The sequence below is a fragment of the Nothobranchius furzeri genome, chromosome 4, assembly GCF_043380555.1.
Source record: "Nothobranchius furzeri strain GRZ-AD chromosome 4, NfurGRZ-RIMD1, whole genome shotgun sequence".
NCBI lineage: Eukaryota > Metazoa > Chordata > Actinopteri > Cyprinodontiformes > Nothobranchiidae > Nothobranchius > Nothobranchius furzeri.
This window is the reverse complement of record NC_091744.1, coordinates 70,181,591-70,208,716: the sequence shown is the minus strand read 5'-3', so window position 1 is coordinate 70,208,716 and position 27,126 is coordinate 70,181,591. Positions and strand designations below refer to the sequence as shown.

The 27,126-nt window shown below is 40.3% G+C and overlaps 2 protein-coding genes across 2 annotated transcripts; one reads left to right on the top strand and one right to left on the bottom strand.

Annotated features, from left to right (window-relative positions):
• The first annotated feature begins 278 nt into the window (after positions 1 to 278).
• On the top strand, positions 279 to 8,070 carry synm (synemin, intermediate filament protein). The gene is made up of 4 exons (XM_015964554.3): positions 279 to 1,188; positions 1,824 to 1,948; positions 5,211 to 5,290; positions 5,408 to 8,070. The coding sequence occupies exons 1-4, from the start codon at positions 388 to 390 to the stop codon at positions 7,402 to 7,404; spliced, it is 3,003 nt and encodes a 1,000-aa protein (XP_015820040.1). The 5' UTR covers positions 279 to 387; the 3' UTR covers positions 7,405 to 8,070.
• Positions 8,071 to 8,554: 484 nt separating this feature from the next.
• On the bottom strand, positions 8,555 to 26,475 carry ttc23 (tetratricopeptide repeat domain 23). The gene is made up of 11 exons (XM_015964555.3): positions 26,259 to 26,475; positions 25,973 to 26,144; positions 23,944 to 24,067; positions 23,668 to 23,824; positions 23,445 to 23,570; positions 13,263 to 13,434; positions 13,085 to 13,190; positions 12,659 to 12,786; positions 12,205 to 12,354; positions 10,625 to 10,707; positions 8,555 to 9,170 (listed from the first exon to the last, which is right to left on the bottom strand). Exons 1-11 carry the CDS (start codon positions 26,405 to 26,407, stop codon positions 9,068 to 9,070), a joined length of 1,470 nt encoding a protein of 489 aa, XP_015820041.1. The 5' UTR covers positions 26,408 to 26,475; the 3' UTR covers positions 8,555 to 9,067.
• Positions 26,476 to 27,126: the final 651 nt, after the last annotated feature.

Genomic DNA, 27,126 nt, shown 5'->3' with positions numbered 1-27,126 from the left:
GCTACAAGCAGGGAAAACATGACTTTAAAATCATTCATTTCATTTGCAATATGGAGTAGATTTGTAATGAATGCAAGCTATTACAGCTGTACTCTCGGTCAGTGAAGAGGATTCACGCATCATTGTGAAGAGCAAAAGAGATAATTATATAGATAAAGTTTGTAAACAAGAGTCTGTTGCACGGGATTGTGTATTTACCACAACACACGAACGCAGCATCACATCTGCCAGGGACAAGAGCGCAGCGCTTAGGACCCGCCCTCCTCCGCTGCACTTGTCAAAGGGTACTGATCGCAAAATTACATCACAGTTCTGCCCCAAGACGCAGAGGCGAATAACTCCAAGGGAGTTTTAACAAGTCCTTTCTATTCGCCTTGACCATAAAAAATGCTTCCTTTGAAGAGAACTTTTGAGAGCGAAAACCAGCAGCTGCATGAGCTCAACAGCAGACTTGCCCGCTACCTGTCCAGAACGAAGCAGCTGGAGCAGGAAAACACACATCTTATAGCGGAGATCAGTAAACTGAGGCAGGTGAGCAGGAAAGCGGAATGGGAGCAGCAGTGCAAAGCGGAGATGGAGGATCTGAGACGGATGGTGGGACAGCTGTCCTTAGAGAAGTCCCAGGCCGAGATGGAGAGGGAGAAGCTATGGCGAGAGCTGCAGGCGGTCCAGAGTGTGTGCAGCGAGCAGACGGTGGTGTGCAGGGACATCAGTGAAGAGCTGAGGGGCTGCGAGAAGGAGCTTCAACAAGCTCACAAAACCAACACTGAGCTTCAAGGGAGACTTCTTCGGTTGGACAACGAGCATAAACGCTTGGAAGATGCGCACAACCAAGAGGTAGCTCATCTCCGGCATCAGGTGGAGTCCCGGGTGGCACCCATCATCACGCAAACTTATTGCGGGGCCCCGGCGGTCTCTGTAGAGGAAGTGCAGGAGTACACCCGCGGTCTGTCTGAGGGATGGATGGAGACGTTTGAAATGTACCAAAAGAAGGTGGAGGAGATGGAGCGCTCGATTAAACTAGACCAGACGAGGCTGATCGACCTGCAGAGGGAGAAGATGCTTTACGCGTCCGAGTTGGACAAACTGCGCACTGAGGCGGTGAAACAGGGCCAGATCCAAGAGCGTCTGGAGGAGCAGCTGATGAACATGCAGGAGCAATTCCGCGTGGACCTGGGTGAACATCAGGTGAGGAAGAGTGCATTTTTATTTTCACCTTTCAGGGAATGAAAACAGAACAATCTCTCATTAATCCCACTGAGAGAGGGGGTTGAGGCGGTGGCCTCTCCCCCTCTCCCTGCCACACCCTCTCTGCTCTTAGCTGCATAGCTGCAACAAATAAATTATAGATCACTCTGATTCTTTAGAACTAGCTGCTAAATTATTGCTATCAACTCAATGTTGTAATAAAATATCCACTATTTTAATTTTAGGACCAAGTCTGAAATCTCATGATGGCTCAAGTGCAACATTTGACCTCTGTATAAATGGATTAAAAAGCCTGGTGAGCGTTAGCCTCCAAAGGTCTTTACAGTCACTAGATTATTTCAGCCACTTAAACCGATTAGCTGTCAGACTGACAAATCCGTATGAGGTGCCTTAAACTGTCAGAGCCCCAAACAAATGGGTGAGTTACAAAAAAAAAAAAAAAAAAAAAAAAAAAAACAGAGATGATCTCCAATTAGTGCTAAAACATCAAACTAAATTAAGAACGTTAAATTATCATGCATGGGGTGATTAAACATTTAACGTGACAGTGATGAGTCTGCAGTTGAATTAAACAGTGTTCAGAAATAAAGAGTAAACATTTCCTCTCCTTCTAGATGATTATTGAGCAGCTTGAACATGAGAGGAACATGCTGGTTGATGCCATGGAACAGAAAATGAGAGAGCATCAGCATCTTTTTCAGGTGAAAATGGATCTGGGCATGGAAGTAGCTGCTTACAGGTGAGGACTTTGTAAACTTTGTTCTGTTTTCAAATAAAACAAATCAAGCATGTATTTTTAAACATCATACTAAAAAGAATGTTGAAGAATGCCATCAACAGGGTCCAAAATGAGTCTTCCTTATGTGCTCGTCTCAGATTATAACAAACCAACTAATTTCTCATTTGAGATGTCCATATAGGGCTTGTGATCGTGACGTCATCACCGACGCAGCCGCCCCGTTGGAGGCTTACTTGCTGCACTACTGTAAACAGCTCAGTCTCGTTCTTGCGGCTTAAATTAATATAATATTCAGTTGATCGGTTATATTTATTACACAACTTTAGTAAATCGTTGCTGTGTTGTGGGGTGACACACGTGATTGCCAGGGGAATAAAAGTGGAAAACAAGCTACCTTTTCACCGTTTTCCTGCTTGGAGTCAAAGCGACGAAGACCAAACATCTAGCATAACAAAGTCTCGTTGGCTCACTTGGATCGCAGCTATACGATGAATAAAAATCACATTCCGGAGTATTTTCATTCTGGTAAGTTACAGATGGTGTACGTTTTTTATACACCATTTCTTTCCTTCAACAGCGACATGCACACGAAACACACACACACATTTTGGTCCTGAGAGGATTTCCTTTTCATCAATGGAGCAGGCAGTCTGGTTTAGCATCACACACACACACACACACACACACACACACACACACACACACACACACACACACACACACACACACACACACACACACACACACAGAGGCTACATGCACATTCCAACTAATGCAGGTGCACTGACACAACACAACTTCTCTTGCTACATTTCTTCAATGGGATGACAAATTTGATTGTTTTACTTGAAAAACCAACAAATAAATCGTTTACCTCTCAGCCGGACGTTTACATCCGCTCATACCACAAACAGGATGGCTGAAAATGTCCCTTATGCAGAACTGCTGTGGTAACGATATGTCATCGGTGCTCCAGTCTTGGCTCTTTCATAAGGATCAAAACCATTTTAACGCTGATTTTGTCCACATACCGGTCCCCGGCGTCTTTATCCCTGCATATTCCACATCCTTTTTGGGATTTTATAATGTTGTTTAACACTTTCTTTCACCTAAATCTGCTTCTTCTCTGCAACAGTTCTGTTTGTTTCATGGTTTGTTTGCACTCATCAACTTTCCAACATGTCCGTGGACATCCCAGAATGCTATGCGTAATCACGTGTGATCACAAGCCCTATTCCTTCACGTATGAAGGGAGAATTTAGATCATTTGTTTGTCTTTAAAAATAAAGCTCGTGTCTATGAAAACTTTTTTGTTTGTTTGCATAAATTACCTAATTTACGATTCTTCGGCTCTGAGATAGGCCCAATCCCAATGCTCGCACTTCCACCCTTGCGCCCTTCAATTGTGCGATCCGGACCAGGGAGGCAAGTGCGTAGGGTGTCTCGATTCTCAAGTGCGGAAGTTGATCTCGCCCCTTTTGCTCCCTTGATGCGCACTTCACCCAAGTCCACAGCAATGCAGATTTGGGTGAAGAGTATTACCCACAATCCATTGCTGCAGGAGAAAAGGCTAAGTTCCTTTTCTGAAAATATGTATTTTCTAATGAAATTAGTTCATTTTAGGATGATTAGTTGATGCTCTGAAAGTTTTTAGACAAAGACGAAATGATTTTAGATTTATTTCAAATAATTGTTTGGTTGTTTGTTTGAAAGTTGTTAATAAAGGTTTTAGAAAAAAATTCACAGCAACCAGCATCCCGGCAGGCATTGCGATTGATGACGCGGTGCTCTTCGTCTCAATTTGGCAATTATTTGCACACTTGTGTACTACACACTCAAAGACATTTAGCACACTTTCTCCAAGTGCACTTTGCTGAAGACCACAGGGCACAGTGCGAGTATTGACATTGGGCCATAATCCTATTTCCAATTTCATCAGGTTTTCACTTCCTGAAACTGAATAAAGATTTTGTCATCTGGCTTCCAAGAGGCTAACTTTTGAAAATGAGAAGCTGCCATTCCGATAACTAATGACCTCTATACATTACTTGAAACCACCTCAGTGGTTGTTTATGAGAATGAGTCGGTTATATGTGACTAGGGATGTCCGATATTATCTGTCTACCATTAATTTCGGCCGATATTGGCATTACAATTTAACATTAGAAATGATCTGTATTGGTTTTCAGTCATTTATTGACACAACTTCTACATACCATAAAAATATTATACATCAAACTCTTAATCTACTTCTCCCCTCTCAAAATGTTAAAATATGACCGATTTGAGGTAAAGTCTTTGAGATATTGTACTTTATTTGGCACAACTTGTGAGGTAGAAATTTGCCCTGTGAACGTACGCTGTCCTCATCGCACGTATGTGTAGCTAGACAGCTAACAACAAAAACAAAAATCTTCATCCAAGGCTTGCTTTTCTTGTATGATGATCTTTATAAATGTTTTATCACTGTAGATGCAACATACAGAAATATACACACACTTTACTAACTAAAACACACATCTTAGCGTCACACTTAAGAGAATGAGATTCAGCTGCTGTTGGAGACAAAATAAATATGGCACTTTTCTTATTACCAACTTAAATTGAAGTTTAAGCACGTATGGTGGGAGATATATGTTAGTAACCTAAAATGTTTTAGTTTTTCTTTTTATTTTATGAGAGAGGGACAAGACGTATATCGGTATCGCAATGTCGGTATAGCGGATATTGGTAAAAAGGCCAGTATCAAGCTTCCCTAGATGGGATATTTATTTTCCTGCACGAGTCTACCGTATATGGATCTTGTTCCTTGTTATGTTTTTGTATTACATAGAACCTCCACTCAGAGATGTAGCACTGCCATTTGTTTTTAGAAGTCTCACAATTCTGCTTCTGCAGTGGGATTTATAGGGAACAGTGTGGACAGTCCCACATTGTCAGGTATTTTTAGGTCAGTCTTTGGAAAGCCGCTCTCTGGTGAGGTAGTTCTATCAAGAGATCTATTAGTTTTTCTGCTGGATCATGATAAAAGAAAGGTGAGCTCTTTAAGCTAAACACAACAGAGTTGTTACCACTGTAAATATCGGTATCTTGGTTTTGCTGACTACTACCCTATAAGACCAGATTCAGGATTTGGTTTAAGGAGGGGAGAAATTGCTGAGCTGAATGGTGCACATTGCCTTGTGAGGCATTTGACCTTCATATCAATGAAGGATGTCCCGACTCATTTTCTTTAAATGTGTTTTCTCTCACCTCAAATTAGGGCTCTCCTTGAGAGTGAAAGAGCTGGCCTGCAGGATGCCGACAGGAAGGTGACTCAACTTCATAGGGAAAGAATAATAGGTACTGTATTTGATATGTAACCATTAGAAAGCATTCTAATGTCTAGCTTCTGCCAAGATAAACAAGAAATACTCAACAGTTTATCATTTATAAATATTAATTCATCTTCTGCTTCAGATATCAAGATGCCCCCTCAACCTTACACCCCAAGAGCATCTACCTTAACCACAAGACAACATTTGGATATCCGTTATGCATCACCATCAAACCTGAGAAGGTCCCCCTTGCCCTCTTCTGGATCCACAAGTCCATCCAGGATCACTCCCATTTCGGCTGCAGAGAGGGCTCGCCATCAGAGTCCGGCATCTAGAAGGGATATGATCTCATTCAACAAAGCCCGGGCTGCTGCTTCTGCCCCTGCCACCACCAAGGAGCAAAATCGTGGTCAGAGTGAAAAACAAAAAAGTCAAAATGTGCAAAAAACTATGGCAGAAGAAAAACTCTTGCAGATCAAACAGGTACCCCCAGAAAACCAGATCAATGCTACGACTGAGAGGCAATCTGTAAGAGTGGTAAGAACGGAAACCGAGACAGTAAGTAAACAGCATGTGTCAGACAAGAAGGAGAACGGCAGTGCTCATGATGAGTTCAAAGACAAAGAGAGAGTAGAGCCTATCACAAGCTCAGGTGAGAAAAAGATACTAGACGGTGTCTCTGTCGAAGAGATCATTGACAAAGTGATAAAACCAGCAGGTTTAGAGGCTAAGGTTTGTTCATCGGGGGACTCACAGGTCAGTTACCATGTGGAGAAAACTGAGCAGGAGGATGGCACCACCAAGACACAGATCGTCCTGGAGTCTAAAGTGGAGGAAGAACTGGATGTTTCCAAAGATTCAGCTCTGGATGAACTCCTGAGCCAAGGTGTGAAGAAAGTGTCACTAGAGGACATTGAGAATACAGCAACAGGAAACATGATCAAGAATCTGCTAAGTAGCCTTCAAGGTGAAGAAAACTTGGAAAATAGGTCTGTCAATGTACAAATCATTGAGGAACCTATTGAGTCTCACAGTGACGAACAATTAGAGGTTGAGAAAAAGGCTGGATCAAGTTTTTATGAGCCCTCAACCTACTTCCAAATCGAGGAGATGCAAAATACACATCATGTTCCACGTGAAGGAAAAAGTGAGCTTGATGGGATGGATTCTTCCCTAGAAGTCATGGACCAGTCCAGTGGTGGGTTTGCTAAAGTCCAGAAGGTCTTTAGAGAAAGTGAATCTCCACATTTCTTCCAAGATCAGGAGTTCCGAGAGTATTTTGTGTCCACACCAGATGAAGACCTTTCGGAAACCGAGGAAGGTGGAGGGATAACCTCCTGTGGTCACTATGGCATTGTAGATGACCTGTCAGATGAGAGGTATTATCAAGATGAAAGCCTTCCTCAGAGAAGAGTCATCGTGGAGGAAAGTGATGAGCACAAGCCAGGTGTTCGTTCATTTGCCAAAGAGAATTTCCCAGAATGTATCATTGAAGAAGAAGTCCGCGTTTCTCCCATAGTGCAAGAGTCGGTGCTCGAGTTCCTGAGAGAGGACTCTTTGGAGCCCAAAGAGCAGCTGAAGGGAGCTCTGGAGACACTTCAAAGTTCAGTATCAGGTCCTTTGAGGGAGGAACTGGATTTCCTCTCAAAATTGAGCAGTGAAAATCCACAGAATGTGGAAGTCAAAAAGGTTGAACAGACAAGCGATAACGGAACCATGACGATAGTTGCAGAGCTGAATGTCTCTCAAACCCTTGAAGATTCTGGGCTATTGGATGATGGAGATGATCTTTCCAAAGAGCAAATCATGAAAGCTCTCAAAGCATCCAACATAGAGTTTGGGAAGGCCTTCCAGGAAGGAGCAGGAGCTGGGTACAGCATCAGAGTTTCCAGAGAGGAGGGTGTTGCTGAGATTGGGGGTTTCGAAGGCTTGGGAGAGTCTACATCGGAAATCACTGAGAAGCACGTTCAGCTGGAGCCATCAGAGAAGCCCTTCACTTTTCAAATGGATGTTCAGGGAGGCCATTCTGAGACAAGCTCAGGTCAAGCTCTCGGGTCACATATTTTGGAAACATCCGTGAATAATTCTAACGAAAAACGAGTTGCAACAGTTTATCTTGAAAGCCCCTTTGAAGGGTGAACAAATGTAACCAGAAATAATTTCAGATGGAGAAACAGAAGCTCCACAGTCATAGCAGGCTGTAGACAACACGAAGCAAAATGTCTTTAAATGGTATTATTCATTTAGCTAAAAACATTATTTTTGATTATATTGCTGCTTTGCTAACACCAAAAACACCTAATATTAACAAACATTAGCTTGATGATGCCAAGCCTGAAATCTGCAGCAGTTTTCCTCTCAGGACTTGCCGGTTATTATATTTGATCTTTAACGGACTTTCAAGTTATGCATTCTCCTTTGATTTTTTCAGTTTTAAACTGTCCTGTTGAGCTTAAACAGCATGTTTTGCAGTCAAGAACACGTTTGAGTCAGCTACATTTCGCCATATTGTTGATTCTTCTGGATCCAACACAGGCCCTCTGGAGTCATGAGGTGCTACGCTCCATTTGCAAATTGGAGTTTTTGTGCCTTAGACTCCTCCACAAAATAAAATAATGTCAGTAAATCTTGGGGACTGTGATTCAGTTTAAGAAGAAAGTGCAAATGTATAAAAAGCAGAGTTAGGCTTGTAGCCAAAAGCTTTGTGGAAAGGGAGAAGATCAATGTCTAGGCAAAAAAAAAAAGGCATAAAACATACTTGCTTGATATTTTAGATTTTTTTTAGCTACTCACAAATAACAAAAATCTGTATATTTGTGTTAATTGTGACATGAACCTGTGCAAATTTGTTTAACCATGAACATTCAGGTCTAAACAGGTAAATTGGGGATTTGGAATTGAAATTCTAGACCTCACTTTTCAGAAATCCAAGAATAAAACTAAAAGTAAAGGGACATTAAAAAATGAGGGGGAAATGGTGAACCGCTCGTGAAAATGTAATCTTGTTTGCTTCTAATGTATGTTGTGTTTGACAGGTGTTGCTTGTTCATCTTTGTTGGAAATGAAATGACAGTGCTGGCACACAGGATTCAACTTTGCTCTGACCTAAGTGTGTTTACGACTGAAGCTATTTTTGGATCATCAGCTTAGTGGCACCCAGTCTTCACTAAGGATGGTTGTGTCGTGTCACGTTTGCAAAGGCAGAAGTGAAACACTGTGAATTCTGTCGGATACCATGCATATTTTCTGTGTTCAACACGTTTCCACACATTTTTAGCAGGTCTGGTTAAAAAGGATGTCACTCGTTTATTAGAAATCCACATTTCAGTGTGACACTGACAGTTCCACGCATAAACACAAATATGTAAATGAAAGAATGTATTCAAGTATAAGGAAAGCTTTGTGTTTGGTAAATGTTGAGAAACCAAAAAAAAATTGTAATTTCAATGATTTCTGTTTAATTAATGATACAACTGTTTTGGTTGTCAGTTCTTAACTGGGGAATTGATAAATAATTAAAAGTTGTCATTAGAAATTCTTGTTGGAGATTTTATTTTATTTTATCTGACGTGCAGAGAAATACATTCTTTTTGAAACAGGTTTTTTGTGCAATCCTTCACAAAATCTTAAATAGTAGAATGTTTGAAACATTTACCTTTACAGCAGGGACTGGTGCTGGTCACACAGAAGGATCAAAAATGTCTTTAAACATTCTGTACACATACTTACATAAACAGCGGTATTTGATTTTGAAATGAAACAAAATAGAAGAGATGAAATAAAAGGAATTTTAAGAGTGAGACTAGGAGTTTTTCTGGTTACCACTGGACGGTACAACATAAAATGTGTCAGATTTCTTTTTTCTTCGGTGTTTCCTCTGTTGCGCCTCAGTCACCTCTGGCATGCTGAAACCCAAACAATAAACAGATGCATCACTTAAACGTGGATTGCCTTTTTAAAGAAAGACTCAGGTCAGAAATCTTGCTGTCACTGATTCAGACCTGAGCTTCACTGGTCACATTAAGGCTATAACCAGATCAGCGTTTGATCATCTTCATATAGCAAAACTCAGAGGTCTCATGTCCAGACAGGAACTAGAGAAACTCATTCATGTGTTCATCTACAGCAAGCTGGACTATTTCTATGGTCTTTTGTTTGGCCTTTCCATAAAATCTGTGGAGCAACTGCAGCTCATTGAGAATGCTGCTGCTACAGTCTTAACAAAAAAGTAAGAGGACCGAGCACATCACTCCTGTTCTTAAATCTGTACACTGGCTTCCAGTAAACCACAGAATCCATTTCAAAGTGCCTCCACTAAATCACTCAATGTCATGGGGACAAAATACATGTCAGATATCCTTCAAATATATACATCCAGCAGGGCTCTGAGATCCTTAGGAAGCAGTCAGCTGGAAGAACTCCGGGTCAGAACCAAACAGGGTGAAGCTGCTTTTAGCTACTGTGCTGCACACAGAGGGAATCGACTTCCTCATTCTGGTGTAATTCTAGTAACTTTTAAATCGAAATTGAAAACTTTCATTTGAAATGAATTCTTATACTGAATGATTTTTATTGCACTTTCTGCACTTTAACTGCTCACCATTTAACTATGTATTTTTTAAATCTCATTCTTACATCTAATTTTATTTGTGCATTTGTAAATTTGATTTTAAAATCAGCAGTTTTCTGTTCTTGCTGCAATAAATCACACTGAATTGCTTCTGTGTATGAACTTTATAAAGTTCCTTAAAGACCAACTTAATTCGTTTAGTTTTTCAATACAGTTGAAGTGGTTTCCAATATTAATATGAGTCAGTCTCCGTGGGAAAGAAGCTCTGGCGCTTCTGTTTCAGGAACTACAAGTGGGCCTGTTATTTGGACATCTCGCCTCTGATTGGCTAACAGCAATGAAACTCTACCACCGACTTTGTTTGCTCTGCAATGTTGATGCTTTATCTCCACAAATAACAAAAGGACTTCTGCTGTGTTGTGGAGTTGCTAATGCTAATGGTTAGCTTATTTTAGCCAATATTTCTCTGCTCTAGAAGCTAAACCAGCATCAGGCTTCCATGTTGCGAGCTAAAATGGGTCAGTTCATCAACGCCAATTTTCAGTGTGAATGACTTTTTCTGATCTGAGCGTTTCTCCATCTATTTTCTATCGGCAGCAAATGCAGGAGATAAGAGGAAGAACACTATTTACACATTCAGCTTGTATTTTCAACAGAGTGGCCAATTACACTTAAAAAATAACAAGAGAAAACTGGTTTCTCAGTGAACTTGCTCTTTAAACCGTACTGCAGATTAGCTATTCAAACAAAATCCATCTTTAAATCAAATCACTCTTGTCTTTAAGTTACCTCGCGAGCATGTCAACAGCTTTCTGTACAGCTTTTGTTTTCTTGTGCTGAGGCCCGTACAACCAACTCTGAATCTCCAGGCACTATAATTAAAACACACATTCACAAACACAAATATAACAGTGAGAGGTAACCTGAAGATGAGAAGTGCAACACATACTCAGAGGGGAAGAAGCATTCGTCCTAGCAACATGTGGATGGACTAAACACACTAAAATAACCACTGTAGCTGTCCGAGGTTTAGATAACACCTGTGCCAACCACTCAGGAGCGTCGTGTGAAAGATAGATCTCCCAGAAATCCGATAAGTTTGTAAACCAGAGTCTAAAATAAAGCCTGCACTTCATTTGCAACAGAAAACATCAGCATTGCTTGAACGTATGATGTCATGATCCTGTAACCAAATTCAAAGCACAGAAAAGTTAAAACACATGAACATGATTACAGATATTGACACAGACCTGTCCCCCTATTCTGCAATGACTACACATAACTGGAAGCAAATGCTGAAAGCAGGGAAAGAGGGAGGGAATGGCTCAATTCTTCACTGGGGAAAGCAAAACACTGGTAATCTGGAAAAGATCCATCTGGCCTCTTGGATGTTTTCACTGTTGCTAAGGCTGATGTAATGGAAGAGCCTTTTTTCAGCAGCATGTCAGAGGAGGAAAGAGGGAAAAGTCACATTTTCATCTATGTGCTACATTGTTCTTTGTTTTTAGTCCCTCTTATGGTCTGTATCCACTGTATAAACAGGGTTTTTTGAGGGGGAGGTAAACATTACTCAATCGGAGTACAAGTAGTGCCCCGATGACAGGAGATTAAAAAAAACCCTACTGACATATCCGCTCTGGACTGAGGCACTTCAGAAAGGTTAGGAGTGAGACGTGGTGCAGATAGTGAATCCTGGTGCATCCTGTCATACTTGGACCCCCTTTGAGCTCAGATAACAACAACAAAGCAACATAGCAACAGGACTGTTTCACTTAGTGACATGTCTTTACTTGAAGAAAGCTATACCCCTTCCCTTGTGTGTTACCATGATGGAAATGAAACGGGGCTCGTGGAGCATATGTGGGAAAACCCCACAGCTTGTTACACAAAATGGGATTAACAAGCGTTTTTATGTTTAATAAAAAGCTGATTGATTTTTAGTTTAACATGTAAGTGAGGAAAGACACAGGAATGTCACTTTTCCTTTAAAGGACATCCTGCTCAAATTGGGGTCAGTGTACCTTCAATCTACTTCATTTAGCAAAATGTCGTTCTCTGTCCAGATCCGTGCGGCCCATCTGCCAGGTTCAATCCAGGCCGAGAAAACACAGAGTCACTCTGTGATACTTTACACCAGGGAGGGTAGCTCTGCACACTGCACCCCTTCCAAGATTAGCATGCAACTTTGATAACAGCTCTATAGAGACAGAGGAAATAGGTCTTCTCAGACTGGACCTGTCTCACTGGTGTGGGTGTCCCAACATGACGAGTTGTGACCTTTTATTAAAACCCTCTCTGATGGAGATGTCCTGTTTGATAAAAATAACTATTATTCATGTGTTGCTCATATTCAGGGGTTCTGGGATTACCTGAGACATGGTCCGGTGGGCCTGGCTCATCTTGCCTTCAGTCATCTCTGCACTTCCAATCAGCTGGAGCGTTTCTGCAACCTCTGAGCTCCGATCACCAAAAGCAGATCTTTTAGAGTCAAGAGAGGATCTCTGGATCTCCACACATTTCTGAGAGGATACATTTAATGTGAATGACATTAGCTGGGGAAAAAGTTATTAGCATAAACTGGCATAAACAACAGTTAGCATTTCTACTTATGAAAAAAAAGGGTTACTGTTGAGTTAAGTTGCTATATCCTTCATCCACCACAAGAGGGCTGCAGCAACAACAGCCTTTCTACTTCCTGCTCTAACAGATGCGTCACAAGTTTAAATGTTTATCAGTTTTTGGACAAAATAAGTAAATATTAAATATCCTAATGCACTTATTACAACTGCTTTGCAGTAAGTTGAGTTTGTGATGGTGTTTGACCTCCTGTCGTCCGTTTGCAAGAAGAAAGCGACAGAAGTCATCCTGGGCGTTAAGGAAGGCTGGATCCTGTAGGCCTACAGACTTCTTGTATGCACCTAGACTCTGCTCAAAGTAGTGACCTGCAGCCTCTGTGGCAACACACAGAGAAACCATAATATAGCAAAACCCTTCGTTTTAAAACTAAAATTCCCGATAAGCTCCATTTTACACTCAAAACTTTATTTTTTCCAGATGTTTTGCACCACATAGCTTCCATTCAGCCCACATTTGCCTTGTAGCTGGTGACAAGTCTGAACCTGATCAATGAGGCTGTTGTATGCCTGACTCCTATACCGCTGTCTTAAAGAACTTAATGCAACATCTAGATCCTAATTAGCCCCCTGTGTGAATCACTGTAACCTTGCCTCTGTCAGTGAATAAACTCACCATTGTGATGAGGCTCTGCTGCAGAAGAAAGGATCATGGCCAGGCAGTGGGAGATCTGAGCCCCCTCTAGACCCTCTGGACTATGACTCACAGCAATGGCATGAGCCTGTCAGAAACACGCATGTCCAACAAGACAGATCAACTAAATAAGAGTACAAGAGTGTGTGTTGCTACTCACCTTGGAGAGATGCTCTATGGTTTGATCCACCTGACCTCTGTCCTGTTCAATGGCGGCCATGTCCTTATAAACAGCAGAAGTCTTTTCTGGCTTATTGCACTCCTTCAGCAGCCGCAGAGACTTTTCACACTGATTCAATGCCTCCTCTGGTCGGCCCTGTCTCTTATAGACACTATAGGACATATGGGACATTTAAAAAGACAAAAGGGACAGTATACATAAGAGAAAATATAATTAAATGACAGCAGAACATGTCTATCCTTATTCACCTCCACATAATAATTATTAAAAAAAACAGCACAGCAGTAATATCATTTTACATTTCGCCACATTTTGTTTAGTTTACAATATAGCCCAGGAAGAGATGCCAGTTATCACGTCATTGTGAATTGGTTTCATAAAACTGCAGTAAATCTCCAGCCAAGCTGAGGAAAGAGTTGGCCCATGGCTGCAGTTAACACTCAACACGGTACAACTGTAACAAACTTTGATTGAATCCACTCATAAGGATATTACTCAAGGATGTCTAAATGAGGGAATGCTTTTGGAGGGTAAAGAGAAATCATCTAAGCAGATGTGACACTCTATAAAAACACAGATTTTTGTTTGTGCTATCCTGGATGGCTGAAAAAGGCTGCTGTGCTAACAGCTTCAAATGGACTATATTTAATCCAGCTCTCCAAGAAATGGGTTGGCCTTCCTCAGAGGGCAAAATGGTCACCGCTGAACAATCTGAACAGAAAATATTGAAAGAACTCAGCTTCTGCACTGTATTGTATTTTAAAACAGGTCACATGTTTGATTTAGGTTTGATTTAGAATCCAGACTCAAAAATAATCTAAGATCCTTTTTTTAGACATTTACTTTAAGTATTTGTGGCTCAGTCACTTTAAAGCAACAGGTTACGTAAACAATACAAAAGTTTAGATTCCCATGAGTCTAAGTTTATATTAATATGCTTTGATGGACAGAAGGAGTTCCCCACCCATGAATGGTTTTTGGGCTGGCATTTCAGACCATTTTAGGACACTTTTTCTTATTTTTGCCAGGTTAATGTCTGCAGCCTCTGCACCTTGGCAGACAGGCAATTTAATGCAGAGTCCAAAAGACAGGAATTTAATATGATTAAGGATTTGTAGATGTGCTGCCAAGCAAGCCACACTGTGCTCTATTGTAAATGTTTCCAGACGATGGCTGACGTGCATTTGCTACATTTTCTACAGGAAAATGAAACAGAAGGGACAAAAACACAACAGCTTGTGCATGCAGGTGAAGAAGAAAATGTATTACCACAAATATGGTTCCAACTAAAAGAATGGCTACCTCTGAATTCAATAGACTAAATTTGGGCAGATTTCAAAGGTGTGGAACACTGAAAAAACATTTTTAAATGTTGTTTTGGATTATTATTGGTCACTCTGAGATTTTCATGCATGCTGAACATGAAAATAGTCTCTTACACCCATCTCTGCCTTAGCTTCTGATAGAAAACAGAAGGTGAAACTCTAGGATTAAAAATCCTCACAGGTCTACATCACACCGTGACTTAACATTCAACTCATGGGAAATCAGTTGTTGGTTTAGCGTCCAGGAAACAGCAGAGAACGTCTCGGCTAGTTTAAGCTAACCGTTAGCTTTAGCCACTTTAGTTCACAGAAGAAATCCTCTGGGCTTGTGTTATCTGTGGAGATAAAACATCCATGTTCCAAGTCAGTGGCAGAGTTGTGTTGCTGTTATCCAGTGACGTGCGGTCAGAGGAGGCAGGGGAGGCACTGCCTCCCTTGTCAGTGTGACAAGTAAAATTCTAATAATGATTTAAAATAAAGTCAGTGTATCCACTGACTGGTTTATACATTAGTTTTCTGTATGATTTCATCAGTTTCATGGTAAAAATTGCTGAATCTCTGGGGAGACAGACGAGCCTGCCTCTGCTCTCACGGAGCTGCCTCACACGCATTAACTGATTCAGGCATAATGCATGCTCCAACTTCCTGTATCAAGGGTATGCAGCGCTAAATCAAACCAACAAAACATTTAATTCAAAGTCAAAAATAAAACACAAGCTTCTATTTCAGGATCATTTATTCCAAAGCAGTCAGTGCCTCCCCAGCCATGAACCTCACCGCACGTCACTGCTGTTATCCAATGTGAATAAACAAGTAATTCACTCCCTTAAAGTAATTAAATATTGTCCAAAGGTCACATTGACGTATTATTATGAAGAGAATTATTATTTTTAATAATCAGCTTCTCAAACACTGACTACAGTCCTCTATTAATTATTTCCAGTGCTTATGTAATTACTTTCACTGTTTCTAAAAAATACCATTTCTTACTTAAATTACAAATGAAGGAAAGAGCAATCTGAAAATGCGTTGCAATCCCCTAATAGCTTCCTTTTCTCATTGTGCACATTAATTATTCAGAGTTTAGGAGTGACAGGCAGATGTTTAAATGGCCCAAAAGCTGCTGATTTAAAAAGCAGCTGAAAAGTCACCTGTTCAAGCTGGTTTTGGTGTGACCTTCATCGCCCTCTCCTTGTTCTGCTCTCCCCACCTATTCCACCCTCAGGATCCACTGATTTCCCTCTTTCCTATTCACTCCCTCTCTTTCTTTACATTTTTTAATCACAAATGTCCATTTTTTGCTCATTATAAATATATTTTTAATGATTTTCTAAATTATTTTTTATATTTTACATTTATTGTTTTTGTGAAGCGCCTTGTGATTTTTATCTTGAGAGGTGCTGTAGAAAAGATATTTTCTTCTTCTGATTTGTGGATAAAGGTTTTAAAAGTCTTTACGATTGCATATTATATCACTTAAAAATAGTACAATGAAAATATCTCATTCAGCCAAAAGGAAAAGTTATACAGTTCTGTTCTTATTAAAGTAAATTATTTATCATAATTGACAGATTTAAGGGTTTACACAGATATCTTCCTAAGTTTATAAACCAAACCTTTTGTTGCTATATGCAGAATCTAAATGGCAAAACAAAAGAAACGTTGACGCAAAATCCATTAATCTAAGTTAAATTCTAAGATTTACCCTCAAATATTTTCATGCCACTATTAGAAGCTCAGTTGAAACTGTTCAGTCAACATTGTTACAGTGGCTATAGCAAATTTGGAAAAGAAATTAGCTTAAAATGGTTTTTTTCATGCCTCAAAGGGACTTAACAGAGTTTTGAATTTTTATGCTCGCGATTGTCCCTCCAGGCCAAAAGCGTGATGGCAGCTTCAATAGGAGGCTCGTGCACGAGGCGCGCATGCTGTACGTGCACACTCCTTGATGAAAATAACAGCTGAGACAGTCCCTTGTGTGTGTGTGTGTGTGTGGCCCGGAGGACAGAGGACAGGAGAACGCACAGCTAATTAATTAAATAATTTGGTTCTGTACCTTTCTCTTCAGCACAGCCGACAAAGGTTTAAGATGGGTCAGTCCTCCTGCATGCTCAGATCATTCCCTTTCCTTGCTTGAAAAATTGTTCCAAAATGAAAGTTGAACCCACATCTTTTTTATCTGTGAATTCAATGCCGTTCGGTGAGTCTCAATAAAAATTTGGGCATCTTACTATAAAAAAATATATCATTAATGTAAAAAATAAACTCTAAAACAACCATGTTCACAATCAGAATGGAACCCGAGTCTTCGGCACAAAAGCCCAAAGTCTTACTAGGCGAGCTAAACCACCAGCAATGTCTTCTGTATCTCTAAAATTTATATTCTTAATGATAGCTGAAACAACGTTCAAAGAACGGTTCGGAGGGCTATGCCTGAGCGTGAACGCGCATGAAGCAGCCTGCTTGACCCGAGCAGCTCTCTTTTTCTGTGATTTAACAGAAAAATAGGCAATCACAGTAAAATTGCCAGGGCTCATTCTACAAGACCAGGGCATTGCAGGAGAATGTATTAAGAAGAAATTTATTATTTCTATACGTTTTGTCTGTTAAACTTCCACAATGCCCCTTTAACAACATTCTAACATAGCATATCTATAAGTATATTGTGGAAATTAAAAAAAGAAAGTGGTTCTCTCGCATTTGTCTAAAAATCTCCACCAATAACACGGTTTGGACCGAAAGCAACTATCTGAACCATCCGGTTGTCGGTCTCGCCGCACTTCCCTGGGTCCGTCACTCATTACACACTTGCATATCAGAGAAGAAACAGTTGGCTGCTACCACTTCAACTTTAGGACAATGTACCAGAGTCCCAAAAAGAAAAATGCAATTTTAAGTCACGGAAAACAAAAGATGTTTGGACCTAGAAAAAGGTGACTGATGTTTCGCGTTACCTCATTTCCTCTGGCAACGCAGGTTTCCAGTTGCTCTGGACACGGATCCAGGGGAGACGCCCGAGGGGAGGGGTAAGTGTTCCATATAATGCTTTTTGGTTTACATGTTTCAATAACATTAAGATAAATGAGTGTTGACAATCTTGACAGGGTTTCCTCCAGTGCTTATTAGACAAGGTTTTCCTCACTCCACCAGGCTAAGCATCACTTATTTATGTAAAATGTATTTATTTTTTCATGTCTGACTTTAACCACATCTAATACTGTATTACGGCGTGAGCGCAACAGCGATAACTTAAGATCGATGTGTGAGCAGCGTGAGAGGTCGGGTGTTTTCATCTGAACCCTAAAACCTCCAGCAGGCTATGCTGCACTATTGACATGTTAGCGCACAGTGCTAACAACTTAGCAACGTGACGTGTCTCAGAGAAAGCGTAAAAACACGTTGGACGCTTCTTCTGAAGCGGGAAAATAACACTTCTTCTTAAGCAGAGCACGACGTTGCCTCGGCTCGTTCACGGCCGAGCCGGACTGAGCTCGATAACATTGACCCAGCACAGCCACTGGGTCGTTGGAGCTGCCCCATGACTGCCTGATGGAAAACCAGCGGGTTTCATCAGACTCGTAAAGTTTCTTGTTTTTGCTGGGGACCCCCTGTATTTTACCGCTCCCTCCTGCAGTCTTCCTCTATTAAAATGATTCTGTAAATTCCGTGTCAATAGAAAAAATGTCTGCCTCTGCCAGCTGCAGTAAATGTAGTTTCCAAATAATAAATAAGAGGTGCATTCATCTGTGTATCTCCTTTGATCCGCATTAGTGATATTCTCAGCACGAGAACAGTGAAGCAAAGAAACAGATTCCTGAGTTTGTTAGTAATTTTATTTATTAGGTGCATCTAACCTGTTCTATTTTTCTCTGAAATGAGATCAGATCAGTGCTTCTATGGGTTGTCTCCACTCTGCACTAGAAAATTTTTACTTTATTTAGAGATGCTGGGGTCCTGCCCTCATGAGAAAATTTCTACGCAGTATTTTCTCCAAAAGACTGTGCCATCTACGCCCTGAAGCGTAGACAAATAAGGCATATTGAGATCAGCGCCAGCAGGGACTTCATGTCCCATGATTCCCTGCAGCTGGCAGCAGCTTGATGATGTCATCACGCAACACCAGTGGATATCGGCCCATACAGGGACCGCCTGCTGGACGAGTCTATAAAGCCGAGGCGCAGAGCGGAAATCTTTCTCTTCCCGGCCAGTTCATCTGGTGAAAGGAGACACCCGCCTCTGCCTACCGCTCCGGACAGCGTGTGCTGAGGCCTAGCTGCTGAGACCGACGGACCAACGCCATCCGATCTGCTCAGCCCGAACACGGAGGGACGCCTTGTGTTCGTTCATTCAAGATTTTTTTTTCCTTTTTTCTCTCTCTCTTTCTCTCCTGCTTCTCTAATAGTCCGAAACAAGCGGTCGACCACGTGACCGCTTTAAATTAACAAACGGTTTCTCTACTCCGTACTAAAACGCCAAGGGATCATCTCAGAGTAAGCTCCGTTCTTTCATTGTTTAATATCTAAGTTTGTTTATGCTGTGGCCAGGCTGACAGACTGTTCAGATATGTGATTTGCCTTTTTGACTGATCTGTTGTTTTTTTCTTGATCTTTGTGAAGCGGTTTGAAGTGTTTTGATGAAGTTACTGTGAACGTTTGCTCACACATACACAGTTCGATCCTTTGGGTCAGCCAAACAAAGGATCCGCCATTTTGTTTCAAAACTCCCTCCAGTTTGGTAATCAGCCTATCTCTGCCTGATTACATCATCAAGCAGCCTCACCATTGCTGGATCACACAACATCTCACCCCACCGGTCTGATTAGATTGTTACTGCACATTATCATTCCATGGTTTCATTACTTGTGGTTTGTTTGATAAAATCAGTTGGTTGATATTGATTGGCTAGCACTTTGAAGGAGCTGAAGTGGTTATATTAGTTAAGAAATGTTATTGCCAATTAAGTTTTGTCTCAAGTGAATTTGTCTGTGTTGGATAGAATATGACCGCTGCTTGTTAAAATAATTTTACGTACTTTAGAACGATTGACAGAGGTTTGGATTCGTTTTTCCCCTATTAAAGGGGTAGTGCCCCAAGGCATATCCACGGATATCCTAAATACGTAATAAATCGGTAAATATTTCCATATTTACGAATTTTAATGATGGATCCAAAAAGTAAGTAAAGCTTACAAATTATTTCCCCCAGCTGGAAAAATTCCTAGGGGAAACACTGAACAGTCGTTTAATTTGCAGTAGTGGTCTCTAGTAGAATTAAATGTCTTGTAAGTCGTACTACAGGGGGAAAGAGCCAAGTGCCTGTATCAGCACTGAGAATTTAGCTTGGGAAGAAAGTAGCTTCAGATGGCAGGATCAGTAGCGGTTTTAGGCACGGGCAGACAGGGCAGTTGCCCGGGGCGGCATTTTTTCATGACACAAAAGGGGCGCACAAGCGCGGAGTAAAAAAAAAAAAAGGAAATCTGCGCCGCACCGAGGTTTTCTATTATCTGTCTTATGACAGTGTCTGGATTGGAAACAGCAAGTTGGCGCCCCCTGCAGCTGCAGGCGCTCCTGCTGACTGAGAACGTTCACGTGCTCCGTGTGTCTATGAAGAACAGGAAGGGGAGGGGTGCGGCGGGGGAATTCACCTCTGCGTCTTTCCCAAATGAATGAGCGTGCAGGGGCTGAATCAACTGTATTAACATGGCTAAAGTCAATCACATCTTAACGTTCTTCCATATTTCATTCATAATATCATAAACACAGGCCTATCATTCTTTCAGGTTTCTCTGAATTGTGTGAAATGGCCGAATAAAAAAAGGAAAAACAAAACGATTTTGTGGTCACCCCCCATCAAGGTCAAATTGATTAGTCCTGACTAAAGGAAACTTACTGAGTCAGGAGCCAAACAGAAGAGATGAACATAAAAAGGCTAAAACCACCAGGTGCCCGATTCAGGGGGAAAAAAAGAAAAAAGAGCAGAAAGATAAAGGTATGTAGCTCTCATGATGCATGTTTTCAATTTTTTGAACCAGTTAACTGGGATTTTAACGGTTAAATGCGGTCAACTACTTGCTAACAGAGCTAATAGGGCTGAAATATTTAAACAAATATTCAAATGGTTTGAAAAAAGTCCTCGAATCGTTTTTTACTGGTTCAAACTAGGATTTGTTAAATGCTCACTGCAGCTTGTGGCCTGCCTGAACAACAACAAACACATGTTGATCATGTTCACATAATAATAAATAAAACAACTCTTCAAGCAGAAGAAAACACCCCAGTCACCACTAACTATCCTGTTTATTTATTGCAGATGGCTGCACTGATTATTTTTTACATGATTTGTTCTGTAAAAGTAGGTATTTTTGGTAGTCTACAGTTTTTTATGTCAGTTTAAATTACAATTTCAGAGGCAATTGTAAAATATTATGGATCATGAGATCTATTGGAGATCTACCCCAACTTTTGGACTGCTCTGTCAGTCACTGTGGCTCAAGCTGAGAGGAGCTTTTCAAAACTTGATCAAGTCATACCTGAGGTCATCTATGTTTCAGGGGCGGCTCACTAACCTGGCTCTGATTAGTACCAATCACTCAGTAGGGGAGCAGATTTCATGTGATGACATTATTGATGACTTTGCATCAAGGTTAGGTTTTAATTTTAGTTTGTGTTTTCTATTCTAAGTGCAATGCTGTAGTGATTACCTTTAGTTTGTTACGTGTGAAATATTTTTGCTATTTAGAATATTTATTATCTATTATGTTCATATATTCTTAATATTTAGTTATTGTTTGTTTTTGTATATTTGATTCTATATATTTTGATACAGTATATAATGTATAGTGCTTTACATTCTGACAACTTCATAGTAATTAATGTAAATATGTGCAACTTAGAAAAATGAATGTTCAATAGTCGTTCTAATAAAACATGCCTGTTTGTAGAAAACATGCGTGTGTTCATGCAGGTGGGGTGGTGTGGTGGTGGTGGTGGTGGTGGTGTGGGGGGGGGGGGGGGGGGGCGCTCAAAGGGGGCCTCGCCCGGGGAGTAATTCGATGTAGAACCGCCACTGGGCAGGATTATTTTTTTCCTGAGAGTGTATACTCCTGGACCACTCATAGGTCCACTCATGGGACATGGTGATCAATCGAGAAAGTGTGGACAGTAAAGGGCGATATAGTCTGGGGGCGGTGCTCTGACGAAGGCGGCAGTGGACGCTGAAACATGTCAGCAAAGGTAAAAATAAGCTCCGTTTACTTTGTGTACAACGAAGAACCGCAAAAAATGAAATCAGATAGAAAACGCAGAATGAACGTAACAAAGAAGTTCAAAAATAAATTACATTTAGATCCCAAAACTTGAGAAACACTCACCAAAATCTACAAGTAAAGCGTGCTTTTCAGATAAGATCATGCATCTCTGCGAAATTAAATCAAAATTCAGCTAAATTCATTAATCATTTAGCAACAGTTTAATGAACCACAGAAACTTTTTGCAATGCTTATTGCAATAAAGTTTGTCATTTAAATCCCTTAATTTACGACAGGAGTCAACAACAGTTGAAGAAATAAATCTTTTAGCAGCAATGTTTAAAGAAAATCTGCAAAGAAAGACAGGCCCCAACCAACCTAGAGGTAAAAACGCCTCGATCTAAAACCTCTGCTGAATGTTTGGACCTACAGCTGAGCGTATGTCATCGTTCCAGGCTTTGGTGGGAACGTTCCCCTCAATAACAACAGTGTTGACTGACTGAGCTTTAGAAGTGTGCCAAATTCTTAGTCACCAACAAACAAAAGCTTACAATCACCATTCAGAGTCTGCACATTTTTTTTACGCTGCACACACATCAACAAATGTCTGCTCTCTGAAACATATAAAGATGTTTACAAATTCCTGCAAGTGCAGCTCTGTTGACACTCTCAATTTCAAGAACTATTTACAGATTTAAACGCACATAATCCAACTCTATTCATCTCTCAGCATATAAAATCAGGTTAAATGCTTCAGAATAAACATTATTACATTTATTCATTCCTGGTTGTGCATTTAATTTTATCCCAGAGGACCTGAACTATGAAAAGTGGAGGGCATTTTTTATGCTGCCATGTGGCGTGATTTCTAAAACAGACCGTCAGTCTGCAGAACACATGATGTGCATGCTTGCTTTCTCCACCGTGATCCTTTAATTCCTTAATCTCCTGAGCTAGTATGGTCCTAACCTTAGCACCACCACTGTCAACAACAGAGGTCACAAATAAAATAGAAATAAATCTGAATTGTAGATTGGTCGTTGGCTTGAAGCAAACAAAGCAGCTGACATTTAAAAGAATAGAACTTTACTTCTTTTCCCTTCGTTGTCTCCAATTCATAAAAAAGATGCAGCAACACAAACCAAAGAACACAAAGGTGTGCTTGAAGATCAAAGGGAAAATTGGGACGAAGCTGTTCGCAAAAAAAACATTAAATGAATATTTTCATGCTGCATAAACAAGTCAGGAAGTTTCTCAAATGACTGATATTGTGTGCATTCGCAAAAATATATCGCCATCTAGTGGTCTAAAGTACAATATAAGTTTTTTGAGGAAATTATAAAACAAAAATGAATAATTAGACTGGGCTTTAACATCACACTGCAGGTCTCAGGACGTGTTAAATTATATAACAAAATTAATCAAAACCGAGCAAAGCTTTTTATTTTATACCTCAAATTCTCACATTTAGATAAAAATTTATGATCTGCATAATGTGAACATCTTTTTTTATTCAAACTACATTTTTTGCTCCACTGAGGAAAAGGTAAGAAGACAAATGTGACACTTTCCCCCTCCCTGACTACAGTACCTGTACAAACCACCGGCGATTTCCAGCTGGGTTTTTATCTTCTCTTGTTGATTGACAACATCATGCTGATGAAGTTGCTCCAGGACTTGCTCTGCCTTCAGTAAGCCTTGGCCTGCCTCCTCTAAAGTTGAACAGTCAAGGACTTTTTCCAGCCTTGTTTGTTTATTTGTTTACATTTTACTGACTTGTGCATTACTGTAAAACACTGCAGTGGCAAGGATATTCATCTGTTAGAAGTGAAGCACCTCCCTGTGTAAGGTGTACACTCAGAAGACATGTGAGAACTTCCAGCCTTTCATCTCCACAGGAGGACATAGAGGAGCAGAAAGGTAGGAAGTCTTTGGGAAAAGCCAAGTGATCCAGGGCCTGCTGTCCCCAACCTGGGACAGAAAACAAATAGAAACATTAAATCAGAGGGAAGTTATCAAGAATGACTCTTAATGTACAAGAAAGGGCAACTGAGAGTTAAAACTTGTGAAAATAAGTGCTTTAAAATGACCTTTGAACTGTAAATAGGCTTTAGCCAGTCTGGTGTGGGCCTGGGCAAGTTTTAGGTGTCTGTCTCCGTATACAAGCCTCGTCAGAGCCACGCACCGCACCAGGTCCTGAATGCAAGCGTCAAACTGAACACACATTACAACTCTGTCAGTGCCACGTGTTGGTCAGCCACTTCACCCTCCATCAAAAAGTAGTAACAATAAAAATAAAATTCTGTCCATCGGTTTTCTGTCAGTGTGTGGTTTGCCTAAAATATCCACCTCAAAGAGTCTCTTTTGTTTCATCACAAATGAGGAAATTAGAATTAAACCACTTCTTGTGTGTAAGAGAGAGCTGCTGCTGGAGAAGCAGCAACTCTACTCCAAACCCCTCCCAGATATCAGAACTTCTCAGCTAAATTATCTTTTGCACTACCTCACGTGGGTCCACCATAGTGGACGGCTACAGTGAATTACCGGAGTATTGGACAGAGAGCAAAAGTGATAACTGGTAGGATTTTTCTTTGCCAATTTACCCTGGTTTCTATTAGCTCAAGCCCATTTCACTTGTGGGAAGGTTTAGCACACCTAAGTGGGGCTCAGAGTATTTACAAATGCCAGTTTCACCAAGAAATATATTCTAAAAAAAAATTTCGCTGCTATTTGACATGGAATACGACCAGAATATGACCGGAAGACGACCAGACAGTAATCGAGTGTGCATGAGAGGGAAACTTTTTCCATGTCAATAATACAGCCATCAGACTGACAGTTTGTGGGAGACAAAAACAATCATATTTATTTTTTGATACATTACTTTATGAAAATAATAACATTGACTTAAAGGACACACATAAATAGGAAAAGTCAGGAAGCCAGGACAATGTGAGATCCATGTAACTAAAGTTATTACAAACAGTCAAAATGACTTCCTTGGGAGTTCTAGTTATCCGTGAGATTAACAGTTGATCTAAGGCAACAAACAGGCTTGCTTTGACTAGCTTCACAGGAGTTTTGACGTGCATAAACAGCTTCTGTGCCGTCCATCGTAGCAAAGGGGGTGGTTTCATGATGTCTTGTGCAAAGGTTCAGTTGCAGCCTGAGTAGGAACGGGTGGGCATGGCCAGCTCCAGCTTGTTTTCTTAAAGTGACAGAGCCCTGAAACAGCTCATTCTGGAAGGTACTGAAACTGCCAAGAATAAATCTGCTGACTTTGCTTTATGTGAGAGGGATTTACAGCAAAGAACTTCATGAACATGATTTTTTTTTACCACAGAACTATTGCAACGTAAGAGAAACAGCCATAATGTGTCCCATTTAAACGTTCCTTGCTTTTACAGCCAATTGAGATCAGTGGACTCAGAGGTCTCCTTCAAAAAGCTGCTGATATCTCACTTGTTCAAGCTGGCTTTTGCATGACCTTCGTCACCACCCTCTGCTTATTCTCCACCTTTCCCGCGATCCACTGATTTAGCTCTTTCCTATTCATTTTCGCTCTCCCTTTCCTTACATTATTATTGTTTTTAATCACAAATTGTATAATTTTTTCCTCATTTTAAACCTATTTCTAATCATTTTTTAAATCTTTTTTTATACTTTGTCTTTTTTTGGGGGGTTGTCTATGTGAAGCGCCTCGTGACTTTTATCTTGAGAGGTGCTATATAAAAGATCATTTTCTTTGTTTCTTTCCTTACTGAAAACAGCATTTTTCTCCCTTTAACAAACGTCTCAGACACTTGTGACCAGCTTTATTACTGGTTAAAGTATAAACAAATTGCAAATAACAAAATAAGTCTTTAAACACTGAGCCCTCATTCATTATTTTATCGCTGTCCCTTTTCTTCTCTTGTAAGTCTTACAGGTTAAATGAACAGTGTAGAAAATGTATATGATTTAAAAAATATATTTTCTCTACTTTGTGATGATGCTGTAAACCAGTTATCAATGCTCTATTTTTAGATTACATCCCAAATCGCTTGCAAATGATATCAGTAGGTATTATCTGAATTACATTTATGCAATAAAGACTAGAAGAAGAAGTTCACTATCTACCTGTTGGCTGTCTTCACTGGCTTGAGCCCGACAGGTAAAGTGCTGCAGCTTTTGTTCAGGAGACATCATCAAAAATTCCTCCTTTGCAGATCGTGAGGGACTCGGTCCATCTGAACATCCATCAGTAAAGACACTTCCACCTCTGCTGCCATTTCTCTTGTTTTCAGGGAATCTGGGGGTTTGTTAGAATAGCTCTTGAGAAAAAGGCTTTGAAATTTAAAGAATGTTTTATAAGTTATTATCAAAAAATATTAAAAGGAGGGGTTCGTTTTTGCACGTAACTTACTCAGTCGAGGTTTCTGGTGAATGATGTTCTGCTTGATCGTTTTCCATGTTTACTATTGGTGAAAGGGCATTTCTAGGAAGTTGTTGATCGCCTGCCGTTCTCGCCGTTACCACTATGGTAGTTCTTCCGCATACGAAGTTGGGCTGCATTCAAAAGCACCGTTAAAAAAAAGCAGCAACAATAACACCAACGGCCAATCTCCTACTAGGGAGCTTAAGTCGTTTTTTTCCCGAACAAACAGACCGTGGTGCATGTATGATATAAAACATGTCAAAGTGTTCCTGATTACAAGTTAAGCTCGTATGTACAGTCTATGGTTAAGCTACAACCGCTGGCGTCCGAAGCATGGAAGTCGGGTGCATTCAAGAACACTACGACATCAGTGTTTCAGAAATGCAGGCCTATCCGAATTTATGACAAAAGAACTACGTCAAGTGGAAAATAAAATTACAAATTCGTCTTTCACCGCATAAATATTGTACGTAGCAAAACATCCTGCCTCTATATTTTTGTATTTTTTGTCAGAACAACGCTTCACTTTTGTTTTAGGATGATCGATTGATCAATCAATCAATCAATCAATCAATCAATCAATCAATCAATCAATCAATCAATCTTATTTGTAGAGCACCTTCCACAACGTTATCAGAAGCTCAAGGTGCTGAACAGCATAATCATAAAAACATTCCCAGTACCTGGGCATAAAAGCAAGATAAAAACATAAAATCATAAAATAACATGCAAGCAATATTGCAAATACAGAGAGATAATGGAATAAGACTATATCAATTAAAAACAAATGGTGGAAAAAATAAGATCAAGCATCCTGATCAAAAAGAAGAAGTATTAAAAACCATAATGTCAGGGC